The 22,940-nt window shown below is 50.4% G+C and overlaps 1 protein-coding gene across 5 annotated transcripts in view; it reads left to right on the top strand.

Moving 5' to 3' along the window:
• Positions 1–22,940, top strand: part of LOC111161438 (ankyrin repeat domain 27) — a 52,956-nt gene that overhangs the window by 22,028 nt on the left and 7,988 nt on the right. For 4 of the 5 annotated variants that reach the window (XM_022525080.1, XM_022525082.1, XM_022525083.1 and 1 more), the window contains exons 11-23: positions 1,177–1,255; positions 1,734–1,866; positions 6,993–7,085; positions 8,077–8,204; positions 9,007–9,089; positions 9,578–9,693; positions 10,093–10,185; positions 11,562–11,759; positions 13,405–13,464; positions 13,564–13,683; positions 14,682–14,726; positions 17,199–17,321; positions 22,205–22,402. In XM_022525080.1, the coding sequence (XP_022380788.1) occupies positions 1,177–1,255; positions 1,734–1,866; positions 6,993–7,085; positions 8,077–8,204; positions 9,007–9,089; positions 9,578–9,693; positions 10,093–10,185; positions 11,562–11,759; positions 13,405–13,464; positions 13,564–13,683; positions 14,682–14,726; positions 17,199–17,321; positions 22,205–22,402 (1,469 nt within the window). The remainder of the gene's footprint in view (positions 1–1,176; positions 1,256–1,733; positions 1,867–6,992; positions 7,086–8,076; positions 8,205–9,006; positions 9,090–9,577; positions 9,694–10,092; positions 10,186–11,561; positions 11,760–13,404; positions 13,465–13,563; positions 13,684–14,681; positions 14,727–17,198; positions 17,322–22,204; positions 22,403–22,940) is intronic. The other variant, XM_022525081.1, reaches the window with a different exon arrangement.

Below are 22,940 nucleotides of genomic sequence, written 5' to 3'. Positions count from 1 at the left end.
CGCAGAAGTAGCGACCTCAAACCAGCCAGGCTTCCCCATACCTGCCCGGGCACCATGCAGCTGCTCTGTAGATCAGAATCCAAGCAGCACAGTTTCTTTGAGTACCTGCCTTTTCAGTAGCTTCCTGTTTCCAGAATGACACTGTCCACAGTGCAAGTCTGAGCTTGCCAAGGTACAACAATATGTATGATTGGCTTTAAACTTCCTGTCATGAGTTCTCTTGAACCTGTCATGACACTGGGGCGTGGGTGTATGGCCCCATCAGGACGTTCACTGCTGGCTTCACTTAGTCCAGGGCCACAGTGCTCACCGGCCCCTTCTGCAGCTGTGTTCCAGCGACAAAATTCTTTGGCCAAAATTACAAACGTTTAATCTTAAAAATGTTCCAAGTTGGTGATGGAGACACGAAGGTTCAAGTGTATGTTAGACCCTTCTTCCTAATTTTGTGTCTGCTTAAAATTTTCCCTTATAAACAGTAAAGCAAAAGAAGCTAAGAAAAAAGTAAGGGGGAGTCATATCTGTGAGTGCAGATAGGGGGTGATCATCAAAGCGCATTAAGTGAAATGAAAGGGAGTGTGTGTGGTACACTTCTAACGGCATTCCAGAAAGGGGGGGCAGCTCTGTGTCTGTATGCATGGTGGTGAGCTCCTGGGCTGTCTCTGGGAGGTTAGGAGGGCCGCAACAGCAGTAACCTCTGGGTGATGATTGGGCAGCAGGGATGGGAGAAACCAAATCCCAGTTTGCTCTTTTGTGCTACTCAGATTTTTTTAGACATGTGAATGGATTCCTTAAAATTTAAAAGTGAAAAAAATTAAAAGAAGCTAAACATGAGCATTAGACTTGGCAGTATATAAAATGGAAATGATCTCGAGAGGAAAGAGGTGGGCGCACCTTCACCTTGTGTCTGCCCTCATAGACTCGAACCTCCTGGGAGGTGGCGAGGGGGGTCTGCTTGGAATTTCCTTCTTTTACACATGTTCTGAGAATGCTGGGCTTTTGCTTTCCCCTCAAATGGGACATCAGTTCAGGACACTGTCAAGGAGATTGTGCAATGGAACTTCTCCCTGATACGTAGTCTTACTGGATTGTGGCTTTGTGGGTTGGATGATGGTGGGGAGTTGATGTACTTGTTGGTCTCATGATGGCTTTGAACATGTGTTCCCCCTCCCACCGCAGTTAACTTGGAGACCATGTGTGCTGATGATCTGCTCTCGGTCCTGTTGTATTTGCTTGTGAAAACAGAGATCCCCAACTGGTAATATTTTCTGTTAAAATACTTTTACAAAATGGCAGCATTGTACCGGGGTGGTTTTAGCATAACTCCAGGAAATCGCGTGCCCCTTATGAGTCCATGGCTGTGTCTGTGCTGCAGACGGTGGCCGTCATCCCATTTACAGGTGGGGAAACTGAGGCCCGGAGAGCTTATGTTGTTTGTTCTGGAACACACAGCTAGTCAGTGACTGAGCGGGACGCCGACTCCACCTGTGTTTGGCTCCAAAGCCCATCCTCTTCTGACGGGAGCCCCCGGTTCACTTTACAGTAGTCAGCTTTTTCAAAACTGGCATACTTCAGGAAAGGACCAAGAAGTTTTACTTACGTGCTCCAGGGCTTAAGTGGGCAGCGTCAGAGCTCCTGGAGCTAACTGACTTCAGTCACTCACGCCCTTAGCGCTGTTCCTGGAGATGTGTGAATTGGGTCCACAACAGTGAAAATATTTTTCTTCCTTTTGTTAGGATGGCAAATTTGAGTTACATCAAAAACTTCAGATTCAGCAGCTCAGCAAAAGATGAATTGGGGTACTGCCTGACTTCGATTGAGGCTGCGATCGAATATATTCGTCAAGGAAGCCTCTCCGTTAAGCCGCCCGTAAGATCCCTCCTGCCCTGGCCTTCCTTTGTGGGTGTCTGGGCACCTTTGGTAGGGTTCTGAGGTTGGCAGGTGGAGAGGGGTGGTTCTTCTTTTTTTTCTTTCAAGATTTATTTATTTGAGATTGAGAGAGAGTGAGTGAGCGCACATGCAGGGGAAGCAGCAGAGGGAGAGGGAGTCCGATGCGGGGATTGATCCCAGGATCCTGAGATCATGACCTCAGCCCAAGGCAGATGCTTAACTGACTGAGCCACCCAGGCGCCCCGGGGGAGGGGGATTCTTTTTTTTTTTTTTTTTTAAGATTTTATTTATTTATTTGACAGGCAGAGATCACAGGTAGGCAGAGAGGCAGGCAGAGAGAGAGGAGGAAGCAGGCTCCCTGCTGAGCAGAGAGCCCGATGCGGTGCTTGATCCCAGGACCCTGGGATCATGACTTGAGCCGAAGGCAGCAGCTTAACCCACTGAGCCACCCAGGCGCCCCAGGGGGGTGGATTCTTAAATGGTCTCCCAAGAACCGGGGTCTTTGCTGTCTAAGGACTGTGGGGCTTGACAGCGAACCAGCAGCCTGAAACATCAAGCACCCAGTTGGGGGTGCAAGTTGGCAGAATATGGCTGGGATTCACAGTTAAAGGTCTGCTTTGTCAGTCATTGCCATCCTCAAAAAAAAAAAAGCACATAGGCAGAAGGGAGAGGCTAGAAACCATGAGTTTGGAGATCTAGGCAAGTGATGGGATTATTGACATCATGCAGTTTTAGGACTCACCAGCCTCATGATGATTTTCTTGGTGAGCGTTCCTTAGGGGAGGCACTTGTATTTCTATGTGACATGTGAGATCTTACGCCCAGATCGCATGGCTGGCCAAATGTGACAGTATGCGCAGAATTTCAGCAGCATTGGAAGTAATAAGGTGAAGAGATTCCTGTATTGCACACCAGGAGTTCTGAGGACTGAGCATTCCCTCGATCTTAGAATCTCCCCAAGTAATGATAAGTTAAAACAGCTGGAAAAAACCAGAGGCCTGCCCAGATAGGTGCACTTGGGTGAAATCATTTGTTATTAAAATCTTTATGTGTTTTCCCATCTTTCTCCCATCTATGTGCACTTCACATGATTTAAATTCTACTGTATATAGCATTTTACACTCTTTTTCCCAAAAGAATAGTTTTTTGTTTTTTGTTTTTCTGCTTGGGAGACTAATCCTTGCTTATAAGCAATATTTACAGTATACAGTTGACCTTGAACAATGCAGGGGTTAAAGTTGCTGACCCTCCACATGGTTGAAAATCTGTGTGTAACTTGTGATCCCCCAAGAACTTAGCTACCAGGAGCCTGCTGTTGGCCAGAGTCCTGATGACATAAATCGTTGAGAAACACATACTGGATTTATTATATGTATCCTATACTGTATTCTTAGAATAAAGTCAGCTGGGGGAAAATGTTATTAAGGAAGTCATAAGAAAGAAAACATTGCATTTTGAGGAATGTACTGTGTCTGTCCTCCTCCAAGTGGACCCGTGCAGTTCAGACCTCTGTTGTTCGAGGGACAGCTGTATACACTTGCAGTGAAGACAAAAAATACCTCTCTCAAATTCACCAGCCCGGGGATGACTTATTAACGTTTTGGTGCCTATACAACTTTTTAAAAAAGATTTTATTTATTTATTTATTCATTTATTATTTATTTTTTAATTAAAAATTTTTTAAAAATTTAAATTCAGTCAGCCAGCATATAGTATATCATCAATTTTTGGTGTAGTGTTCAGTGATTCATTAGTTGCATAAAACACCCAGTGTGTGCCCTCCTTATTTTATTTTATTTTATTTTTTTAAGATTTTATTCATTTATTTGATAGGGATCACAAGTAGGCAGAGAGGCAGGCAGAGAGGGAGAGGGGGAAGCAGGCTCCCCGCTGAGCAGAGAGCCCGATGCGTGGCTCGATCCCAAGACACTGGGATCATGACCTGAGCCGAAGGCAGAGGCTTTAACCCACTGAGCCACCCAGGCGCCCCAGCCCACCTTATTTTAGAGAGAGTGTGTGCATGAGCAGGGGGAGGAACAGAGAGACGGGGAGGGAAAGAGTTGAGCAGACCCCACGGTGAGTGAGGAGCCTGACACAGGGCTCCATCCTGAGATGATGACTGGAGTCAAAACCAAGAATCGGGCACCTAGCCGACTGAGCCACCCAGGCGCCCCTCTCCAATTGTATTTTTAACTGAAATTTGAGATTATGCTCCTCTTATTGGCATGTAGGCTGGTGGTAGGAATTGCCTGATGCCTCTCGATGGGTTCAAGGGCGGCCCTTGTCGCCTGGAGGGAGGGGTTGCCATTCCCTTGCTGGCCATCCTGCTTGCCTGCTTTCTGTGGCCTGTAGACAGCTAACACTTGGAGCCTTTGATCAGAGTGGAAGGAGGTGGCTGACCACACAGCACCAGTCGGCTTCCCACACCCATTTTGACTTCAAACAACATCTGGAGTGGGATTGGAGGAGTTGTTTTGGTTTTTCTTTTTTACTTATTTATTTATTTAAGATTTTATTTTTAAGAAACCTCGACATCCACCATGGGGCCAGAGCTCACAATCCCGATATTGAGACTGATGTAGCTTCAGCGACAGTTAGCCAGGCGCCCCTGGATTGGGGAGGCTTTGAGGGGTGGCCCCTCTTGTGCTGGTGCTGGTTCAAGCCCTGTATTTGTATTTGCCCTTGGGCAAGTCCATATCTCTTCCGTTTCTGTCCATGTCTTGTCTACACTGAAGGTGATGCTGTATGTTTCACCTCTTGCTAGGAGTTTCCAAGAATGAACTAGAGGGTTTGGAGGTGCCTTTGTGAAGCATGAGCTGGTACGCCTGTCCTGAGCTTGCTTTTCCAACACCCCCGCATCTGGGTGTCTCATTTCCTGGTTCTCCAGGGCATCCTGCGTGGATGGCTTCTGTGGGCAATGTGGGGACACCGCCCATTGTGCCCCTCTTGTCTGAGGTGTCTCCCCCTGGTCCTGGTCCTGCCTTCCAGGCCTTAGAGATGCTCTTTCCTGTGTTGACAGAACAGGTGTCATGGCTTCCTTTTGTGATGCCAGCCTTGAGGTTCTGCCTTGGCCTTGGTCAGCCTTAGCTGCTGACTGGCTTCCTGTCCCAGTGCAGTTCTGTCTTGGAAGGTGTGAGGCCAGTGTGATGTGTCCGTGTCCCTTCCTGGGGAAAGAGCTCAGGTGGCTCTCCGCACAGCAGGTGACGTTTCTGGAGAGCAGTCAGGACTCAATATCAGTAAATCAAATTTTGTCTTCCTGTTGCCTCTTTATGTACTGTGACGTAGCTTCACAGAAATTTCCCCCCTTAATATCTAATTGTACCTGAGGTGACCATATATGCATTTTTTAAGCTTAAAGACTTAGAAGTCTTGTAAATAAAGACTAACTTATTGAAAATGAGCATTAGTGGGATGATGCTAGTTTAACCTTTGTAGATCAAAAACCAGGGAAAACCTTGAAAGAATCGGTTCCCTTCTCTGTTCTAGCTTTGTGGGCTTCTGGTCTTTCTCACTGTACTGGGTTTCTCATAACTAATATATACCCCCCTCCCAGATAGATCTGAGCTGAAATGCTGTCTCTTCCAGTAGGTCATTTCTCCTTGAAGGTTCAGGCCCCAAGGACTTGCCTTTCTTCATCATTGCTCTTCATATAGTCACCCAGAGTGGAGGAAGGAAACCCCACATTTACCAGCGTGATAGTGTCTTTCACATTTCCCTGACCCTAATCTGCTTGACTGCAAATCACTGAGTAAAACGTGTTGTTAGAGCTTCATATAGCAACTGGCAGCTGGCAGCAAACGGGCTCTCATTCTGAGGGGCTGGTGTGTGTTTAACGCTCTTAGGGCTGCTAGTGTGAGGGACCGTGCCGACAGAGGACCCCAGAAAGGGGCCGTCCCTTGAGGTGCCACCCAGGCCCTGTCTTTAGCTGGATCTCTGCGTCAGAACTTAGCTGTAATGGGCCTTATCCCATACCTTTGTCAGGGTTCAGTGAGTTCTTCCGGCAGCAGCTGGCTGGGGGTAGAAGCCGCCCTTACCTCCCACGGAGACTTTTTTGAGGAAGTTCATTTGTCATCAGTCAAGTTACAGGTGGTTGGGCGAAGTGTTGAACTGTCTCGCTAGGAATTATTTCGTAGAGAAGGATGCATTTTTAGATTTGTGTATTTAAGTAAACATTACCTGTAACACGAAGACCTGGGTTTCTTATTTAGGGGTGACTCCAGTGTATTATGGGATTCGGGAAGGGTGGCCCTGTTCATCTGCTATTTTATGTTATTATTTTTATTTTTTTAAAGATTTTTATTTACTTGTTTGACAGACAGATATCATAAGTAGGCAGAGAGGCAGGCAGAGAGAGAGGGGGAGGCAGCTCCCTGCTGAGCAGAGAGCCCGATGCAGGGCTCCATCCCAGGACCCTGGGACCATGACCCAAGCCGAAGGCAGAGGCTTCAGTAAACTGAGATTTTATTTATTTTTTTGACACAGAGAGATCACAAGTAGGCAGAGAGGCAGGCAGAGAGAGAGAGAAAAGCAGGCTCCCCACTGAGCAAAGAGCCAGATGTGGGGCTCTATCCCAGGACCCTGAGATCATGACCTGAGCTGAAGGCAGCAGCTTCATCTGCTATTTTAGTAAGAATGTTCAGAAAGCAAGACTTCTCTCTCTCCTGCTGGGTGACACTGGGAAATCTAGAACAGATGGTTGTCCTCTCTTTATGCCCAGATAAAGTGGCAGGGGCTAGGGCTCTGCAGGCTGTAGAGCAGTGGTTTGAGAGGAGGAGGCCAGGGCAAACCAGGCTTCTGCCTAGAGGAGGTTGGTGTGAACGTGCTACATTCCACACTGAGTGATGACACATTCCACGCGTGCACAGAGGCAGCGTGACCCCAGACACCCCCCCACCCCCCATCAAGCAGCTGCTTCCTGGGGGGACAGACGGGAAGCGCTTTGCCCAGCCCAGTGAGGATCTGCTCTCTGGCCCAGGGAGAGAGGCTCTGCCGACCATGTTCTGTGAGGAAGTAGCCAGGACTGCTCCCAGGTTCTCCGTGTGGAAGGGTCTTCACGGACATGTTGTGACAAGTTGATAAAACAGATTATTGGGCTTTTCCTGCAGGAGTCTGAGGGATTTGGTGACCGACTGTTCCTGAAGCAGAGAATGAGCCTACTGTCTCAGATGACTTCAACTCCCATTGATTGTCTGTTTAAGGTAAGAAACCGGCACGTCCCTTGAGGGCACAGGCGCGTGAGGGATGTTTCGTTTTTCCACATCTTTCCAGCTTTCCATAAGCTCTTTCCAGCATCCATCAGGGGGATGTGCTTGGTTCAACATGGAAGTTCACGTTGGTGGTCAGAGAGGGTGGTCGGGGTGCTGGGTTTGACGTCTGTGCATCTCCCCCAAGGTGTGCTGTGCCGTGGCCGAGAGGGACAGCACGCCTGGAGCCCTGTGCCCGGGCTTTCCTCTCTCCACCTGTTCGTCAGGGTCTGCTCCGAGGTGCCCCCCTGGATGGTCTCAGTAGAGCTGATGCCTCTCCTGGGCTCCGGGGACCCGTGTTGCCAACGTTCATGGGAGCACGTGCCAGGGCGAGAGCTCAGCGTGCAGCGGCTCCCTGCTCAGATGTGACCGACCCCTGGGAGGCTAGCGAGGTGCCCTCCCGGGTGGTCGGCGAGGGCTAGGTGAGGGCCAGGGCAGCATGTTCCCCAAAGCATCTCGCTCCCCGAGAGGAACACATCCTGCTGAGCTCTGCACCGTAGCCTTGTTTGTTGATGGGCTCTTTTGCTAATGCAGCCATTTCTGCTCCCCCCAAACCAAGGCTCTGTTAGGACCCAAGAGGACGGGACGGAGGCGTGTTCTAGGGAGGAGCCTGTGTCCACCCTGAGGTTCTAGGAAGCATGATCCTCCCCCACCATTGCTTTGGGAATTTTGTCCTGTTGTCGTTTTAAGCTACGGATGATTTATAGCATTTGCAGAAGTAGAGAATATAAATGCACAGCCACGTGGCCATCTCTGTCCTGTTTTGTCTCCATCCCCGACCTGCTTTCCGTGTCCGCCCAGATTATTTCAGAATACATCCCAGAGAGCCAGTCATGTCGTCCAGGCGCCCCCAGATACGTGTTTTTGTAAGGAGGCTCCAAACATTCACGCCTGAAGAAGAGAAGAATTCCTTCACTTTGATAGTATTTTTGACGTCCCTTTGTAGCACATAGCGGCGGGTAACCAGAAAGAAGTGGAGAGACTTTTGAGCCAAGATGACCAAGATAAAGATGCCGTCCAAAGGATGTGTCACCCTCTGTGCTTCTGTGATGACTGTGAGAAACTTGTCTCCGGGTAAGAGGGTCCCCACGGAGGCTCAGTGTGTGGCATGCGGGAGGTGCAGGCCTGGGGAGATGTCTCCACTAATTTGCTGTGGTTTCCCTTCCCCTTGTTGGGCTGTTCTGCTGGGTGTCAGAGCCTACAGGGATGGGTAGGGGAGGGACGCTGGAACCAGATGCCTCACCCTGCAGGAGACTGAGCAGGGCCTGGATGAGCTTTGGGACACTGTTGAAGAGATCCAGCTTGGGTCTGGGGCTAGCAGACCTGAGATGGGTCTGCTAGCCCCAGGACTCTGGCATGTCCAGCCTGGAAGGGAGAGGCTTTTCCCTGCCATTCCTAGGGTGTATTTTTCTGTATTTTCCATCTCTCTTTCTCTCTCTCTCTCTTTTTTTTTTTTTTTTTTTTTGAAAGAGTGAGAGTAGTAGGGGTGGGGAGGGACAGAAGGAGAGGGAGAATCTTTTTTTTTTTTTTTTTAAGATTTTTATTTATTTATTTGACAGACAGAGATCACAAGCAGGGCGAGAGGCAGGCAGAGAGAGAAGGAGGGGAAGCAGGCTCTCTGCCAAGCTGAGAGCCCGATGCAGGGCTCGATCCCAGGATCCTGGGGTTATGACCTGAGCCGGAGACAGAGGCTTTAACCCACTGAGCCACCCAGGCGTCCCGGAGAGGGAGAATCTTAAGCAGCCTCCATGCCCAGCATGAGCCAAATGCTGGGCTTGATCTCACAACCCCAAGATCAAGACCTGAGCCAAAATCAGGAGTTGGATGCCCAGCCAACTGAGCCATCCAGGTGTCCCCCCTCTTCTTCCTCTTTTAGGAGGCTGAATGATCCCTCCATTGTCACTCCATTTTCCAGAGATGACAGGGGTCACACACCGCTCCATGTGGCTGCCCTCTGTGGTATGTGGTCTTGGGTTGGTCTATGGTTGGGCTACTTTGCCTTAAAGGGATGGAGCCAGGGGTGGCCCAGCAGAGGCCTGACTGACAGAGGGCGGCGGAGTCAGGGCTGGAAGGGCCCATGTCATGGGCTATGCCCAGGGCCTTTGCTATTTTTTTAGCGGTTGCACAGTATTCCATCCTGTGAACTAAGGAACTGTGGACTCTTCTGTGGATATCTAAGACTCCCTTCCCCTATCTTCTGTTCCTGAAAGGTGGGCCAGAGCCAAGCCCCCTCCAGAGGGCCAGTGGCGGGGCGGGGGGGGTCTATCCCAGAGTGTCCTGAATCTAGAGTCTGACTTGATGTTAGCTCAGGTTCCTCTTAAGGGGAAAGACACTTCTGGTGTGTCCCCTGCCAGAGAATAAGAGGGCAAAATAATGGGACTCCAGGTTTAGGGTTCAGAGAGCCCCTGCTCTTTCCTTCTCCGTTGCAAAACCCCTCTGTTCTGCAGGGCAGGCATCCCTCATTGACCTCCTGGTTTCCAGAGGCGCGATGGTGAACGCCACGGACTATCACGGCTCTGCCCCCCTGCATCTCGCCTGCCAGAAGGGCTATCAGAGTGTCACGGTGAGCGGGGTGCCATCCCCGTGCCCGTGCTCCCAGGAGCCCGGCTCTGCGCAGCTGCATCATGGTCACGCTCTTGCGTTGCAACCTGGCCCTGCTGCAGCCTCCCAGGGTGGGCCACGTGTCTTAGGCCACGGCACCTCCCTGTGGGCCCACTGGACAGAGCCCTTCGGCGTAGATGTGAAACGCGGGGGCGGTTTTGGGGGGGGGGGGTGGGGCTGTGGGCCTTGTTCTTTAATCTCTCCACGTTTTAAAGGGAAGGATGAGCATGAGGGTGGAACTTTAATTGTAGCGTAGGTCACTAAGGTTGCAGGTGGCAAGGTGTGACCTCCCCTGTGAGCCTCTGGGCCGCGCCGCCCGAGGAAGCACGGGCCTCACCTGCGCACTCTCTTCTTTCGGTAGCTGCTGCTCCTGCACTACAAAGCCAGCCCCGAGGTGCAGGACAACAACGGCAACACGCCTCTCCACCTGGCGTGCACCTACGGCCACGAAGACGTAAGTGACGCCTCTGTGCCCGGGGTGGCCGGGTTCCCCACTTCCTCGCTTGCCGGGAGATGTGAACGTCTGCTTGGTTGAATGTCGTGCTTCATGTTGATCGTTACTGGAACATTTGGCGTGTAATTTCTTTTTAATTAAAAAAGCCTTAAATTTACTACAGCTGCTCCGCTAAAATAACAGAAATCCAAACACGAATTGCCCGTTAGCGTACCCTGAAATTAAAATCATTTTCATTCACTGCCTGCTGCCATCTGGTTCTTACCTTTGTTCACCTTCAGTTTTTACTTTTTATATTTTTATAGTAATCGTGACGATTGCATCATTTCTGTTTCCCCTTAACAGCCAACTGTGTGTGTGTGCGTGTGTGTCTGTGTGTATGTGATTTTGTCCTGACCGCTCCCTCTCCCATCTTCTCTGTGTGGTAACACTGGGGTGGGTTTACACGTACCCAAGCCTGAGGCTGCGTTAGGGGTGGTTGTGGAAAAATGAAATCGTACCCTCCCCATCTTTATAAAACCACTTTCTTCCTTGATGGTACATCATGGAAACCCTGCGGGGGTCAGTAAACATAGCCCCAGCCCGTCCTTTCGTCACGACACAGTGATCTGTTGTGTGTGTTGCGTCTGTGTCCCTGAGACCACCCCTTAGTTCAGTGCTTTGCGGGGGACGACTGATAGGACTCAGCATGCAGTCCCACGGCTCTGACGGACAATAGCCAAAGGACCCAGAGCACAGTCACCAAAGGGAAAAGGTGCACAGAAGTCCAGAGAAAGCCAGATGCAAGCTTCCAAGTGTCCACTCCCCAGGAGACGTACAGGACATCCTCAGTTTGTCCAGCAGTGAGTTTAACAGCAAATATGATGGGTTGACAACCAGGAAAGCTCTGTAGGGACTCAGGGCCCAGGATTTTTACTGGAAGCTGGTCACGTAAATAACACCCAGGCCTACCACACGCCAAACTTTCAGACTCCTAGAAGGAAAGCAGGTGTTCAGCCTAACCCATGTTGTTCAACGACTTAGACACAGCGAGCCGTTCTGCAAATCCAAGCTCCTGACGAACATTGCAGGTCAGGGGCCGGCCTTGCAAGCGGGCCTTGCAGGGGACAGCCGTCTCCACTGACATGCTGTGGTCATTCCCTTCTGCAGCTGGATATATCACAATTTATTCAGCCTTTTTTTACTGATGGACAGTTTGCAAAAAAGTGATGTGTCCTGAGGAGGTAACCTTGAGGTCCGTCTCTTTCATTTCTGCACGTTCGCTTGCTGAGAGGAGCCTGGATGAAAGTGCGGTGCAGACCGAGGCTGTGGGGTCCACAGACATGCCTGCGGCACGGCATGCGACTTACGGGTGGTATTTCCCATTTTCTTTGCAGTGTGTGAAGGCCTTGGTCTACTACGACGTGCAGGCATGCAGACTAGACATCGGTAACGAGAAAGGGGACACGCCACTACACATAGCTGCACGTTGGGGCTACCAAGGCATCATAGAGACGCTGTTACAAAACGGAGCACCCACGGACATCCAGAACAGGCTGAAAGAAACACCGCTCAAGTGTGCACTAAACTCAAAGGTAGCTTTGTTTTCATCTCAGAGCATCAGTATCACTTAAAAAAAAAAAAAAATCAATGTCCAAAGACTGGGTCTTGGCCGTGCTGGACAAGCATGCATTAGTGCCTGAGGCCCGAACTTGGCCTGTGCCCTTCCTGCTGCAGTTGGGATCTGGTCGTCTGTGGGTTTTTACTTATTTATACTATCTTCAGCTTTACCAGCAGTTTTTCTCAGTCTTGTTCCAAGAGCTGCTCCCACAAGGGTTGGCCCTGGCCCCTAAGTGCAGTTGGTTTCAGAGCATGTGGCGTGGCGGGGGAGGGAACATGGCAGAGGCTCTGGTGGAGAGAAGCGGGGACGGGGCCTGCGGCGTGGAAGCAGCAGTCTGTCTTCCTGTTACTTCCGTCTTCAGCTCCGAAGTGCCTTCTCTTCTGGCCAGTTCTGATCGTCGTTGGGTACGGTTTCTCATAATGAATCAGTCCTTTCCTGTTGGTGATTTCTGGAGCCACATCAGGGCCTGGCAGCGTGTCGTGAAAGTGCTCCGCTCATTAGCGGGTGGGGAGCGGGGCGGGGGGATTGTGTGCAGAGGCCGGTTCTCTGTGCCTTGCCTCCCGCAGCCACTCCAGCCCAGGGGATGTCCCCGGAGAAGCGTGGCCAGCCCGAGGCCATCGGACCATGTCCCGCGTGTGGTGGTTGTGCGTCCCACACGAGAGATGTCATCTTGATGCCAGCCTCCGGCCCTTTCCCTTCACACCGGCTCTGCCGTCTCCCTCGTGACATTTTACCGGCCGCTCTTAGAGCTCCCAGCTCTGTTCCACGGGCTTCTCTCCAGGTGTTCACATCTCTTTCGAGGAGCGCAGTTTTTGTCTTTTAACCCATTTATTGAGATATGATGGATGCACAAAAAGCCGAACTTATTTAATGTGTGCGACTCAGGGAGCTTGGGGACGAGTACACGCCCGTGACACCCGCTCTGTGACCCGTGCCATGGATGCGCCCGTCGTGTCCAGGTGTTTCCTCCCACCCTCTTTCTGTCATGAGCAGTAGTACTATGTTGTGTGTGTCCTCCGAACACAGCACGAGGTCCACAGCGGCCATCAGTCAAGGTGCAAAGCCCTGCTGCTCACCCCGGGTGGGCCCCCGCCCCGTTCCCCAGGCCCTTGCAGGGTCTCGGCTTCGGAGCAGCTGCAGCTGACGGGCTGGGGTGGTGTCACGCTTGGCCTGAGGTGTCTGTGAGGAGCAGAGGCACCTCCGCCGTGGTGGCTTCTCCGAGAGGCTCCTTCCAAAGGGAGACAGGCAGAGCAGAGAGCAAACCGCCTTCTTGGCCCAGCTCTGAGCTGTTCCTGCTCAAGACCCCGGGCCGCCAGTGGGAAGGTTACACTGTCTGGGGACACCTTCTGCGCCTGGGCTTCCCTTGTCCTCTGAGCCCATCGCGGGAAGCCCCAGCTCCTGTTGGACAGTGGGGCCTGTGGAGTGGCTACAGGAAGCCCCCGCTTGCTCCGTGTGGTCCTGTAGGAGCTTCCACCCACTCGGGAGTTGGTTTCTCCGTCTTTCCAGGGGTGTGGTGGGGCTGCGTGACCTTCGGAGGAGATGGACAGGCAGCTAGACGAATGGGTGACACTACTCTGGCAACCTTTCTCAGTATTTTTCATGTCCCCTTCTCCTCCTAGATTCTGTCAATAATGGAAGCCCATCATCTGCCCTTGGAAAGAAGGAGGAAGTCTTCAGAGGTGAGTGAATGGGGCTGGGCTTGGGGGCCCCGCCGGAGACCGCGGCCTGCTCTCTGGCCCTCACGAGGCTCTTCTCCTGTTGGGGTCCCGTGGCCGCAGGTCCCCGTGCAGTCCCCTCAGCATCCTGTGGACTCCATCAGCCAGGCCTCCTCCACCTCCAGCTTCTCCTCTGCGTTGGTGAGCTCCAGACAGGAGGAGCCCAAGAAGGACTACAGAGAGGTGAGGATCCCAGATGGGAGGGCGGCTGCGAGGGCAGCCCTGTGTCGAGGCGACTGGTTAAAGAGCCACGCACGATGAGGGCTTCCCAGTGGGCCTCCACTGCCATTACTGGGCCAGCGTGTGGGGCGTGGCCCGGAGGGGAGCCCAGCCAGGAGTTCTCACCCTACTCCTTGAATGTGAGGCTCCTGAAGCAGCTCTTTGCTTGGGGGATAGTGTGTGTGTGTGAGACAGAGGGAGAGAGGGGTGTCTTCTAGAAGAAGTCTAAGGAAAGTCACCTGTGGGTCTTCAGATCTATGATCATTTTACAAACTCAGTTCTCCGCCCTTACGTTCCACTGCGTAAGCATCCCTGTCAGCCTGAATGATGGTCGTCCTGACGTCTTGCCAACATGTTGTGTTCTGTGAAAAGTAGTTTATAGCCTGTTTTTTTTTTCCCTTCTTCTCCATTTAACCTGTCTGTGAGCTCATCCAGCGTCAGCCCACAGAGCAGACCATCCTATGAACAGGCCACACTCCTCTGCCTGTTCCCCTGTGCACGGGGAACCTCCCTGCCTCTGTGCAGGGCGTTCGTCCCCTGCCACCCCCGAGCTGTGACCTGCACTTGGAGGGCCCGAAGAGCTTAGCTTGAACGCGACGGCACAGGAGACAAAGCCAGGAGACACGTTCCAGGGTCTGAGAGAGCCCTGGCATGGTTCCTGGTATGCTCTTAGCTGTCAGATGATGAGGGCTGAGTACACGTGACCCTGTAGGCTTGTGCTTCATTCGCAGTGACTGGCGTCTTCCTTGGCCACATTACCAGATCACGCCCCAGGCGTCAGGGGAAGCTGGGTTCGGTACGCGCTGGCGCCCCGCTGGACGGCCCAGCCAGACGGCCCAGCCGGACAGTGTCAGAGATGTGCTTGCAAGATGCTGAATGAGGTGTTAACACTCCACAGACCGAGACAGATGAGAGCTTCTGGGTTTTCTGTTACTCCTAACATTGTTTTTCCTTTACTTAAGGTAGAAAAACTCTTAAGAGCGGTTGCTGACGGAGATCTGGAAATGGTGAGTTTTTAGCAGCATGTCTAAAAAAGCTTGCTGTCGTGAGAAGAGCTGAGCCTGTTTCTGGTCTCTGGTTCAGTCAGGAGCTACGTCCTGTTCCCTTTCATATGGCAGGGCTGCATTTAATGACTATGGGGTCACGTAGGTGTTCGTGTTTTCCTGTCATGTAAGGAAGCAGGTGGTCATAAAGCCGCACAGAAAGCCTTTCAGACGTCTGGGTTCCAGGAGGCTGCTGAGGTGTTGGCCAGCCCACCGTGTGTGGGAGCACAGAGTGTGGGCTCTGGTCCCGGCCCACTAGCTGGGAGCAGGGTGCTCAGGCAGGGCGGGTAGAGAGGAGGGGTGGCAGGTGGAGTGGGTAGTGCCAGAGCCCAGAGGCCCGGCTGTGGCCCCGTGGAAATGGCGGGACCTGGGCAGGAGGCTGAGGTCTGAGGCATGGGAGTCCAAGGTGTCCCAGGTGTCCCAGGCAGGGTGTCCCGATGAGGTGGTGCTGGCTGTTGGCTTGGGGAGGAGAAGGCCTGGCTGGGGCGGGGGGGCGGTGTCTGCCCCAACCCTCCCTGCAGATGCCAGGGAACATCTGGTCAGGTCATGGAGAGCAGAGGCAGCCTTCCGTAGATTCCATGGATGGTTTCCCTGGCTTGCCTTTGGCTTCCCGAAAGGAAGTGTTTTCCACTTTAAAAGGAGCAGTAACATAGGTTACTATGAGGAGCTCAGAATAAATCATCTAACGAGGGAGCTTGATGCTACTGTGTGCTTCAGGAGGGCTTTTTGCCGATGATCCGGCTTGAGGTGGAGCATAGAAGTTAATAGAGTCTGATTATGACCACCTTGGGGATGTTCGGAATCTGACTGTAGTTTCCAGTGTATTCGCTTTTATCAGTGCACCGGACTGACACATGGTCCCTCTGGGGAGCGGGACAAGGACGTCTATACTATACGTGTCTTCTCATGAGACCGGTCCCAGGAGAACTCAGCATTGTTTGGAGGAAGCAGAGTAGGACTTCCTCAGGCCCCTTGGAGCCCTGGTGTGAACCAGTGGCGTAGTCTGTGTGGAGAAGCGATTATGACTGTCCCTGCGTCATGAATACCCACTCCTCCTCCTTTGTGGGTGGGTGAGGAGGCTGAGGCCATTCGTGAAGTCGGCGAGCAGAGGCAGACCACCTGGAGCCCAGGGGTCCCCACCCAAACTGATCTACCCACGTGACAGCCTCCAACCCCTGTCCAAGGCACCTGCCCCTGCTCCCCCTGTTCTTGTTCCCTCCCTTTGTCTGTCCCAGATAGCCTGTTAGCTGAGGCTCCTGGGTCAAGGCCTTTGGGATTTCCATGCTCAGGGGTGTCTGCTGTCAGGATGTGGAAGGGATATGGAGGAGAGACTTTTGGGCTTGAAGGTGGCCTTCTTGAACCTCTTGTCACTCCCCACATGCACATGCTGACTTCCTCAGTGCTCGGAACCAAGCCTAGAAATGTATTCATATTGTTTCCAGTTTTCAAATTTAATATTCTAGAGACTATTTTCTACTACAACATAAATTTGACCTTTTTCTGGTGGTCTTCAGTGCGTTTGTGTGTGGCTACTGCGTGGCTAGTGCGTGGAGGGGTTGCTGGAGTGGCGTCAGGGAGCCCGAGTGTAGGTTCTGACCACCACTTCCTAGTTGTGTGGCTTTGGATGAGATTCTCTCTCAGAGTGAGTTTTCTCCCAGGTTAGCAGGGACGAGTGGTGTTTTTTTTTTTTTTTTAAAGACTTTATTTATTTGATAGAGATCACAAGCAGGCAGAGAGGCAGGCAGAGAGAGAGAGGAAGAAGCAGGCTCCCTGCTGAACAGAGAGCCTGATGCAGGGCTCAATGCCAAGACCCTGGGATCATGACCCAAGCCGAAGGCAGAGGCTTAACCCACTGAGCCACCCAGGCGGCCCGGGACGAGTGGTTGTTGAAAGAGTACAATTAGATAATACAAGCCTGGGTGCTTGTGAAATGCTCCAGGACCGGGGAGTGAAAGCAGCACCACGCTGTCACACTTCTCTTTTAAGATAAAGGAATCTCTGGGGCGCCTGGGTGGCATGGTCGGTTAAGCGTCTGACTCTTGATTTCAGCTCAGGTTGTGATCTCAGGGTCCTGGGATCGAGCCCCGCGTCAGGCTCTGTTCAGCTCAGAGTCTTTCGGATTCTTTCTCCCTCTCCCTTTGTCCCTCCCATTTGTGCTCGCTTGCTTTCTAAAAGAAATAATTCTTAAAAAAAAAAAAAAAAGATGAAGGAGTCTGTACCACAAGCTGTAGAAATGGCAGCTAAAGTTCTCGGCATCACCAGTAAAAGGACTAAAATCACTGGTGGTTGAGAAAGTGTAGGCCCTGGTCTGGGAGCGCGCGTGTGTGTGTGTGTGTGTGTGTGTGTAGGGGAGGCAGGGAGGGAGAGACATTGTAGCTTGTAAAGGAACTAAGGGTGAGTTTTAAGCTCCCGTTTCTCCTTCCTGCCCAACACCAGGTGCGCTACCTTCTGGAGTGGACTGAGGAGGACCTGGATGAGCTGGAAGGTGCCATCAGCATAGACAGTATTGAATTTTGTCACCCCCTGTGCCAGTGCCCAAAATGTGCTCCAGCTCAAAAGGTTTGGCTTTGCTTCCATTGGTGTGGCTGGGGGTGGGGATGGGGAGGCAAATAATTCTTCTTCGTTGAGGGAAGTTGTCTGCTTCCCAGCCAGCTGGTTACTGAGTGGCTGTTAGCTGGCATCCCCTGAGATGTGGTGAGGTTTAGTTGTTCAGCTCAGGGAGGAGGGAGGCTAACAGGAGTGTGGATCTGGCTTGGGCGCCTTGCTTTCTGAATGGGCAGGTCAGGGAGCAGAGACATGCACAAGTGTTCAGTGTTTCAGCTGCTCTGCGGGCCCCTGAGTCACAAGGCAAGAGTCCATGGCTAAGGGTGTCTGTCCACATGGCTGCCAGTCCCCTGAGGAAGCTGCATTCGAGATCCATTGCCCACAGTCTTTGCTTAAGTTGGTCCACCTTCTGCAGGAGGACCCTCCCTCCAAATATAGAGGATCCCCTGTGTCCTTTACCCAGTCTCCCCCAGTGGTAACAGCTTGCAAAGCCACAGGACTGTTTCTTATCCAGGATATTGACACAGGAACAGTCCACACATCTTATCCACAGTTCTTTGATTTTACTTGTGCCCAGTATGCATGCATGTGTGTGCACGTGTGTTCACTTTCATCACACACATAGCTTTGTGCATCTACCACCACATTGAAGGTACCAGCAAGCTCCCTCATCACGGGGAGATCTACTCACGTTGCCTTTTCCCACACCCATCTGCCCCCCTGCTGCCCCATAAACCCAGAGTTAATTTTTGTACAAGGTGTGAGATTGAGGTTGAGGTTCATTTTTTTGCCTATGGGTGTCCTCCCGTTTTCATCACTTGTTCAAAATACCATCCTTCCTCCGTTGACTTGCTGTCCCACCTTCGTTGATAATATACAGTGTGGGTCTCTCTGCAGGGTCTGTGTTCCATTCCATGATCTGTGCATCTGTCCTTCCACCAGTTCCACACTGTCTTGATTACTGTAGCTAGAGGAAACTTTTGTATCGGATAGTCATTCTTCGTAACTTGCTCTTCTTTGCCAGGATCATTATAGCTACTCTAAGGCCTGTGGGTTTGTTTATGTCTACCAAAAATCTTACTAGGATTTTGGTAGGAATTGCATTAAAAACTGTAGATTAGGGACACCTGTGTGGCTCAGTTAGTTAAGCGGCTGCTTTCGGCTCAGGTCATGATCCTGGGGTCTTGGGATTGAGTCCTACATCGGGCTTCTTGCTCAGCAGGGAGCCTGCTTCTCTCTCTGCCTCTGCCTGCCACTCTGCCTACTTCTGCTCTGTCTCCGACAAAAAAAATAAAATCTTAAGACAAAAAACAAAACCTGTAGATTAAGTTAGGGAGAAATGACATCTTTACTGTGCTGACTTCATGAACATGGTATATCTCCAAATATTCTGGCCACCTTTGATTTCTTCATCATTCTGTGAATTTTGGCATACAGATCCTGCCCATGTTCTCTTAAGTGTATACTTAAGTATTTCATTTTCTTTTGAGAAATCGTAGATGGTATTGTGTATAGAGCATGTGCTTGTGTGCTAGCTATTTAACTCAATATGTATGTCCCATACTGAGAAAATTAGACTCTGCAAAACAGATAGAGTAGTGTTGTCCTTTGTATTATAAGATAATCTGGACTTATTTTAAAAAGCTTCACATGGGTCATTCTAACCCAATAATACTGAAATGAGTGAAACTTCCATTCACATATAGCTTTTTAGCTCGCTCCAGGGTCATTTGTACATTAGGGATGTACAGCTTTTGTTCTGTCCCAATGCTGCTGGATGGGGACAGCCCAAAGAATGATTTCCCCTGTGTAGACTGCTATAAAAAGCTAAGGGATTAAAAAGGCAGATGATGTTCAGAAGGATACGATGTGCAGTGACTGTACTTCAGGCCCGGTCTTGACTCTGTGGCCAGAGGCAGGTACTGTGTCTCCCTGTCACTGTTCTTCTTGCCTTTGTCCTAGACTCTGTTGTTCTCCCCCTCATAGTTCATTAGTTGTAACAAGAAACTGGATTACACATTAAAATAAATGCTAGATTTATTGAATAAAATCTTCCATCCTTTGCTTTTTTTTTTTTTTTTAAGATTTTATTTATTTATTTATTTGAGAGAGACACAGCAAGAGAGGGAACACAAGCAGGGGGAGTGGGAAAGGGAGAAGCAGGCTTCTTGCCAAGCAGGGAGCCCAATGTGGGACTTGATCCCAGGATCCTGGTATCATAACCCAAGCTGAAGGCAGATGCTCTACGACTGAGCCACCCAGGTGCCCCCATTCTTTGCTTTCTTTATCTCATTTTGGAATTTCTCCAAAAGACACAAAAAGACATAGAAAAGACATTTCTATGGAAATTGCTTCATGTCTATGACTTAGCTAACCACCCCCTGGCCCCACCCTCTTCTAGCCTACTGGTGTGTTTAGAGTATTTGCTTAAAAAGCCTTTATTGGGGACACCTGGGTGGCTCAGTTGGTTAAGCAGCTGCCTTCGGCTCAGGTCATGATTCCAGCATCTTGGGATCAAGTCCCACATCGGGCTCCTTGCTTGGCGGGGAGGCCTGCTTCTCCCTCTGCCTCTGCCTGCCTCCCTCTGCTCACTCTTTTGCTCTCTTGCTCTCTCTCACGAATAAATAAATAAAATCTTAAAAAAAAAAAAAAACCTTTATTGAAGTACAATTTACACCCGATAAAGTCCTGTGTACCATGTACAGTGTGTTGAGTTTCTGCAGACACGTAAAAGCATGAAGCCATGATCACAGTCTAGATCCAGAACTCTCCATCACTCCTGAGGGTTTTCTTGGGCTTTCCCCCTTCCTCCCCAGGTCTGCTGTCTGTCATCACAGATCCGTTGGCATTTTCTAGAATTTTACGTGAGTGGAAACCAGACAGGACACGCTCTTTTGAATCTGGCTTCCTTCTGTCAGCGGAATGTGTTGAGATCCACATGGGGTCAGTGGATTTCTTTCTTTTTGTCGCTGGGTAGTATTTTGTTGACTATACTATAATCTGTCAAATCACCTGTTGATGAGCATTTGAGTAGTTTCCTGTTTGGGGCTTTGTGAAGAAAGTTAGTGTGAACATTTGTGAGCAAGTCTGTGTATAAATGTATGTTTCCTTGGGTAAATACCTCGGGCTGTAATTGCTGGATTATGTAGTAAGTGCATGTGTAACTTGATAAGAAACTGCCAGCTTTCCAGAGTGATTTTCCATCTTCCGTTCCTGCCACCAGTGTGTGAGAGTTCTAGTTGCCCCACATCGTTGTGACTGTTCAACTTCAGCCATTCCTGTAAGTGTGCAGTATTTCATTGTGTTTTTTTCCTCCCTGCTTCTTCATCTGTTTGTTTTTTATCTTTTGAGGTTCAGTTTACATGCAGCAAAATTCACCCTTTTAACTCAGCATGCTGTTTTTCTGAGAGGGAACCTTTTTAATCATCAAAAAGTGAACTAGGGACGCCTGAGTGGCTCAGTGGGTTGGGCTGCTGCCTTCGGCTCAGGTCATGATCCTATGGTGCTGGGATCGAGCCCCGCTTCAGACTCCCTGCTCAGGGGGGAGCCTGCTTCTCTCTCTGCCTCTGCCTACCACTCTGCCTGCTTGTGCAAACTCTCGCTCTCTGACAAATAAATAAATAAAATATTAAAAAAGTGAACTAGATAACCAAAGTTTTCATCCTTGGGCAGTCACCTAGAATGCTGACATAGCAATTTTATTATCAAATGTAGGATTCAGTGTCATAATTCAGTGTTTGTTTTCAGTTGCATGGCTTACAAATGTTTTCTTTGTCCTTTTAATTCCTGATAGATTGTTTTCCTATTGGCCTGATGGGTTTCAAAACCACTATGAATCGATACAGACCATCTCCATGATAGATACATGTGTCTTTTGTTTTTCCAAATCTTGTGCCTATCTTTTTTTTTTTTTTTTTTAAATTGGGTTGTCAGTGGAGTTGTAAGAATCTGCTGCTGTTTTTAAATTCTGGTTGGTACCCATGCTTTGTTAGGTCCACGTAGTACAAACATTCTCTCCCGCTCCGTTACTCGCCTTTTCATTTTCTTGATCTTGTCTTTCAGAGAATAACCATTTAAAATGTGTTTTCAGGGGCGCCTGGGTGGCTCAGTGGGTTAAGCCGCTGCCTTCGGCTCGGGTCATGATCTCGGCGTCCTGGGATCGAGCCCCGCATCGGGCTCTCTGCTCATCAGGGAGCCTGCTTCCTCCTCTCTCTCTGCCTGCCTCTCTGCCTACTTGTGATCTCTGTCTGTCAAATAAATAAATAAAATCTTAAAAAAAAAAATGTGCTTTCAGTCCAGTTCATCAAACTGTTCCTTTATGCTTCTTTTTTTAAAAAAGATTTTTAAAAAAGACCTGAGCCGAAGGCAGAGGCTTTAACCCACTGAGCCACCCAGGCACCCCTCCTTTATAGTTTTTGCTTTTAGTATCTTATCTAAGAAATCTTTGCTTATCGCAGTGTTGCGGGGATGTCTTGTGTACTCGCTTCAGGAAGTTTATAGTCGTAGCTCTTACGTTTAGGTTTATGGTGCATTTTCAATTTTGTATGTGGTGAGCTAAGGATTCATGTGCAGTTTTTCCATGTGTGGATAACCCGTTGTTGAGATGCCATTTGTGGAACAGACTTCTTGTTTCTCGTTGAATCACCTTGGCATAAAGAGGGTCTCATTTCGGGGGACCTGCTCTCTTGAATATGGAAATAATCCTTTGGTATGGCTTACCTTTCGAAAGTTGTAGGAATTCACCTGTGCGTAGCCTGATTCTGGATCCCGCTGTGATCCCAAATTGTGCACAGGGGCTCTTGGCGGGGAGTGGGGGGTGGGCGTGGATGGCTTCGATTCCTTCAGCCCAGTTTCTTAAATACTAATGATGTTTCTCTCTCTCCACCTGCATTTGCCAGAAGCTGGCAAAGATCCCTGCCAGTGGACTTGGTGTGAATGTGACCAACCAGGACGGCTCCTCCCCACTGCATGTTGCAGCTCTGCATGGGCGGGCGGAGCTCGTCCCCCTCCTGTTGAAACATGGTGCCAGTGTGGGGGCCAGAAATGCGAACCAAGCCGTCCCGCTCCACCTGGCCTGCCAGAAGGGCCACTTCCAGGTACAGGGTCTTTCTCCTGGGCAGAGGGCATGGGTGCTTGCTCTTGGTTGGAGCTGTCCGTGCTGGGAATGCTGCAGAGAGGCAAGTTTGGGGGTGGGCCCAGAGCACAGACACATGTCCTTCCTCCCGGCCCCAAGATTCTACGCTACCCAGGACAGGACTGCTCAGCAAGAGAATGCAGAACTCTGGTGGTTCTGGGGGTGGGCCTTCCCCCTTCCCCTTCCCTTCGCTGCTCATCCCCACCCCCCACTCCACTGCCAAGCACCTCTCAGTGGCACAGAGGCCCTATCCTGATTCTGACCCCAGTAGGAGCAGTCTTTGGTGCTTGGGTGTTGGTCATTGAGGGCTCTGCCTGCAGCTTGGTACCTTTCATCCCCACAGCTCTTGGTCTTTGTCAGACAGTTTAGGACTTTGTTATTTTTTTTAAAGATTATATTTATTTATTTGAGAGAGAGAGAAAAATAAAGCACAAGCAGGGGAAGGGGCAGAGGGAGAAGCAGACTCCTCGCTGACCAGGAAGCCAACACAGGGCTCGATC

This window comes from Enhydra lutris, unplaced genomic scaffold (assembly GCF_002288905.1).
Source record: "Enhydra lutris kenyoni isolate GAN:26980312 unplaced genomic scaffold, ASM228890v2 scaffoldscaffold85, whole genome shotgun sequence".
NCBI lineage: Eukaryota > Metazoa > Chordata > Mammalia > Carnivora > Mustelidae > Enhydra > Enhydra lutris.
This window is presented reverse-complemented; position numbering and strand designations above follow the sequence as displayed.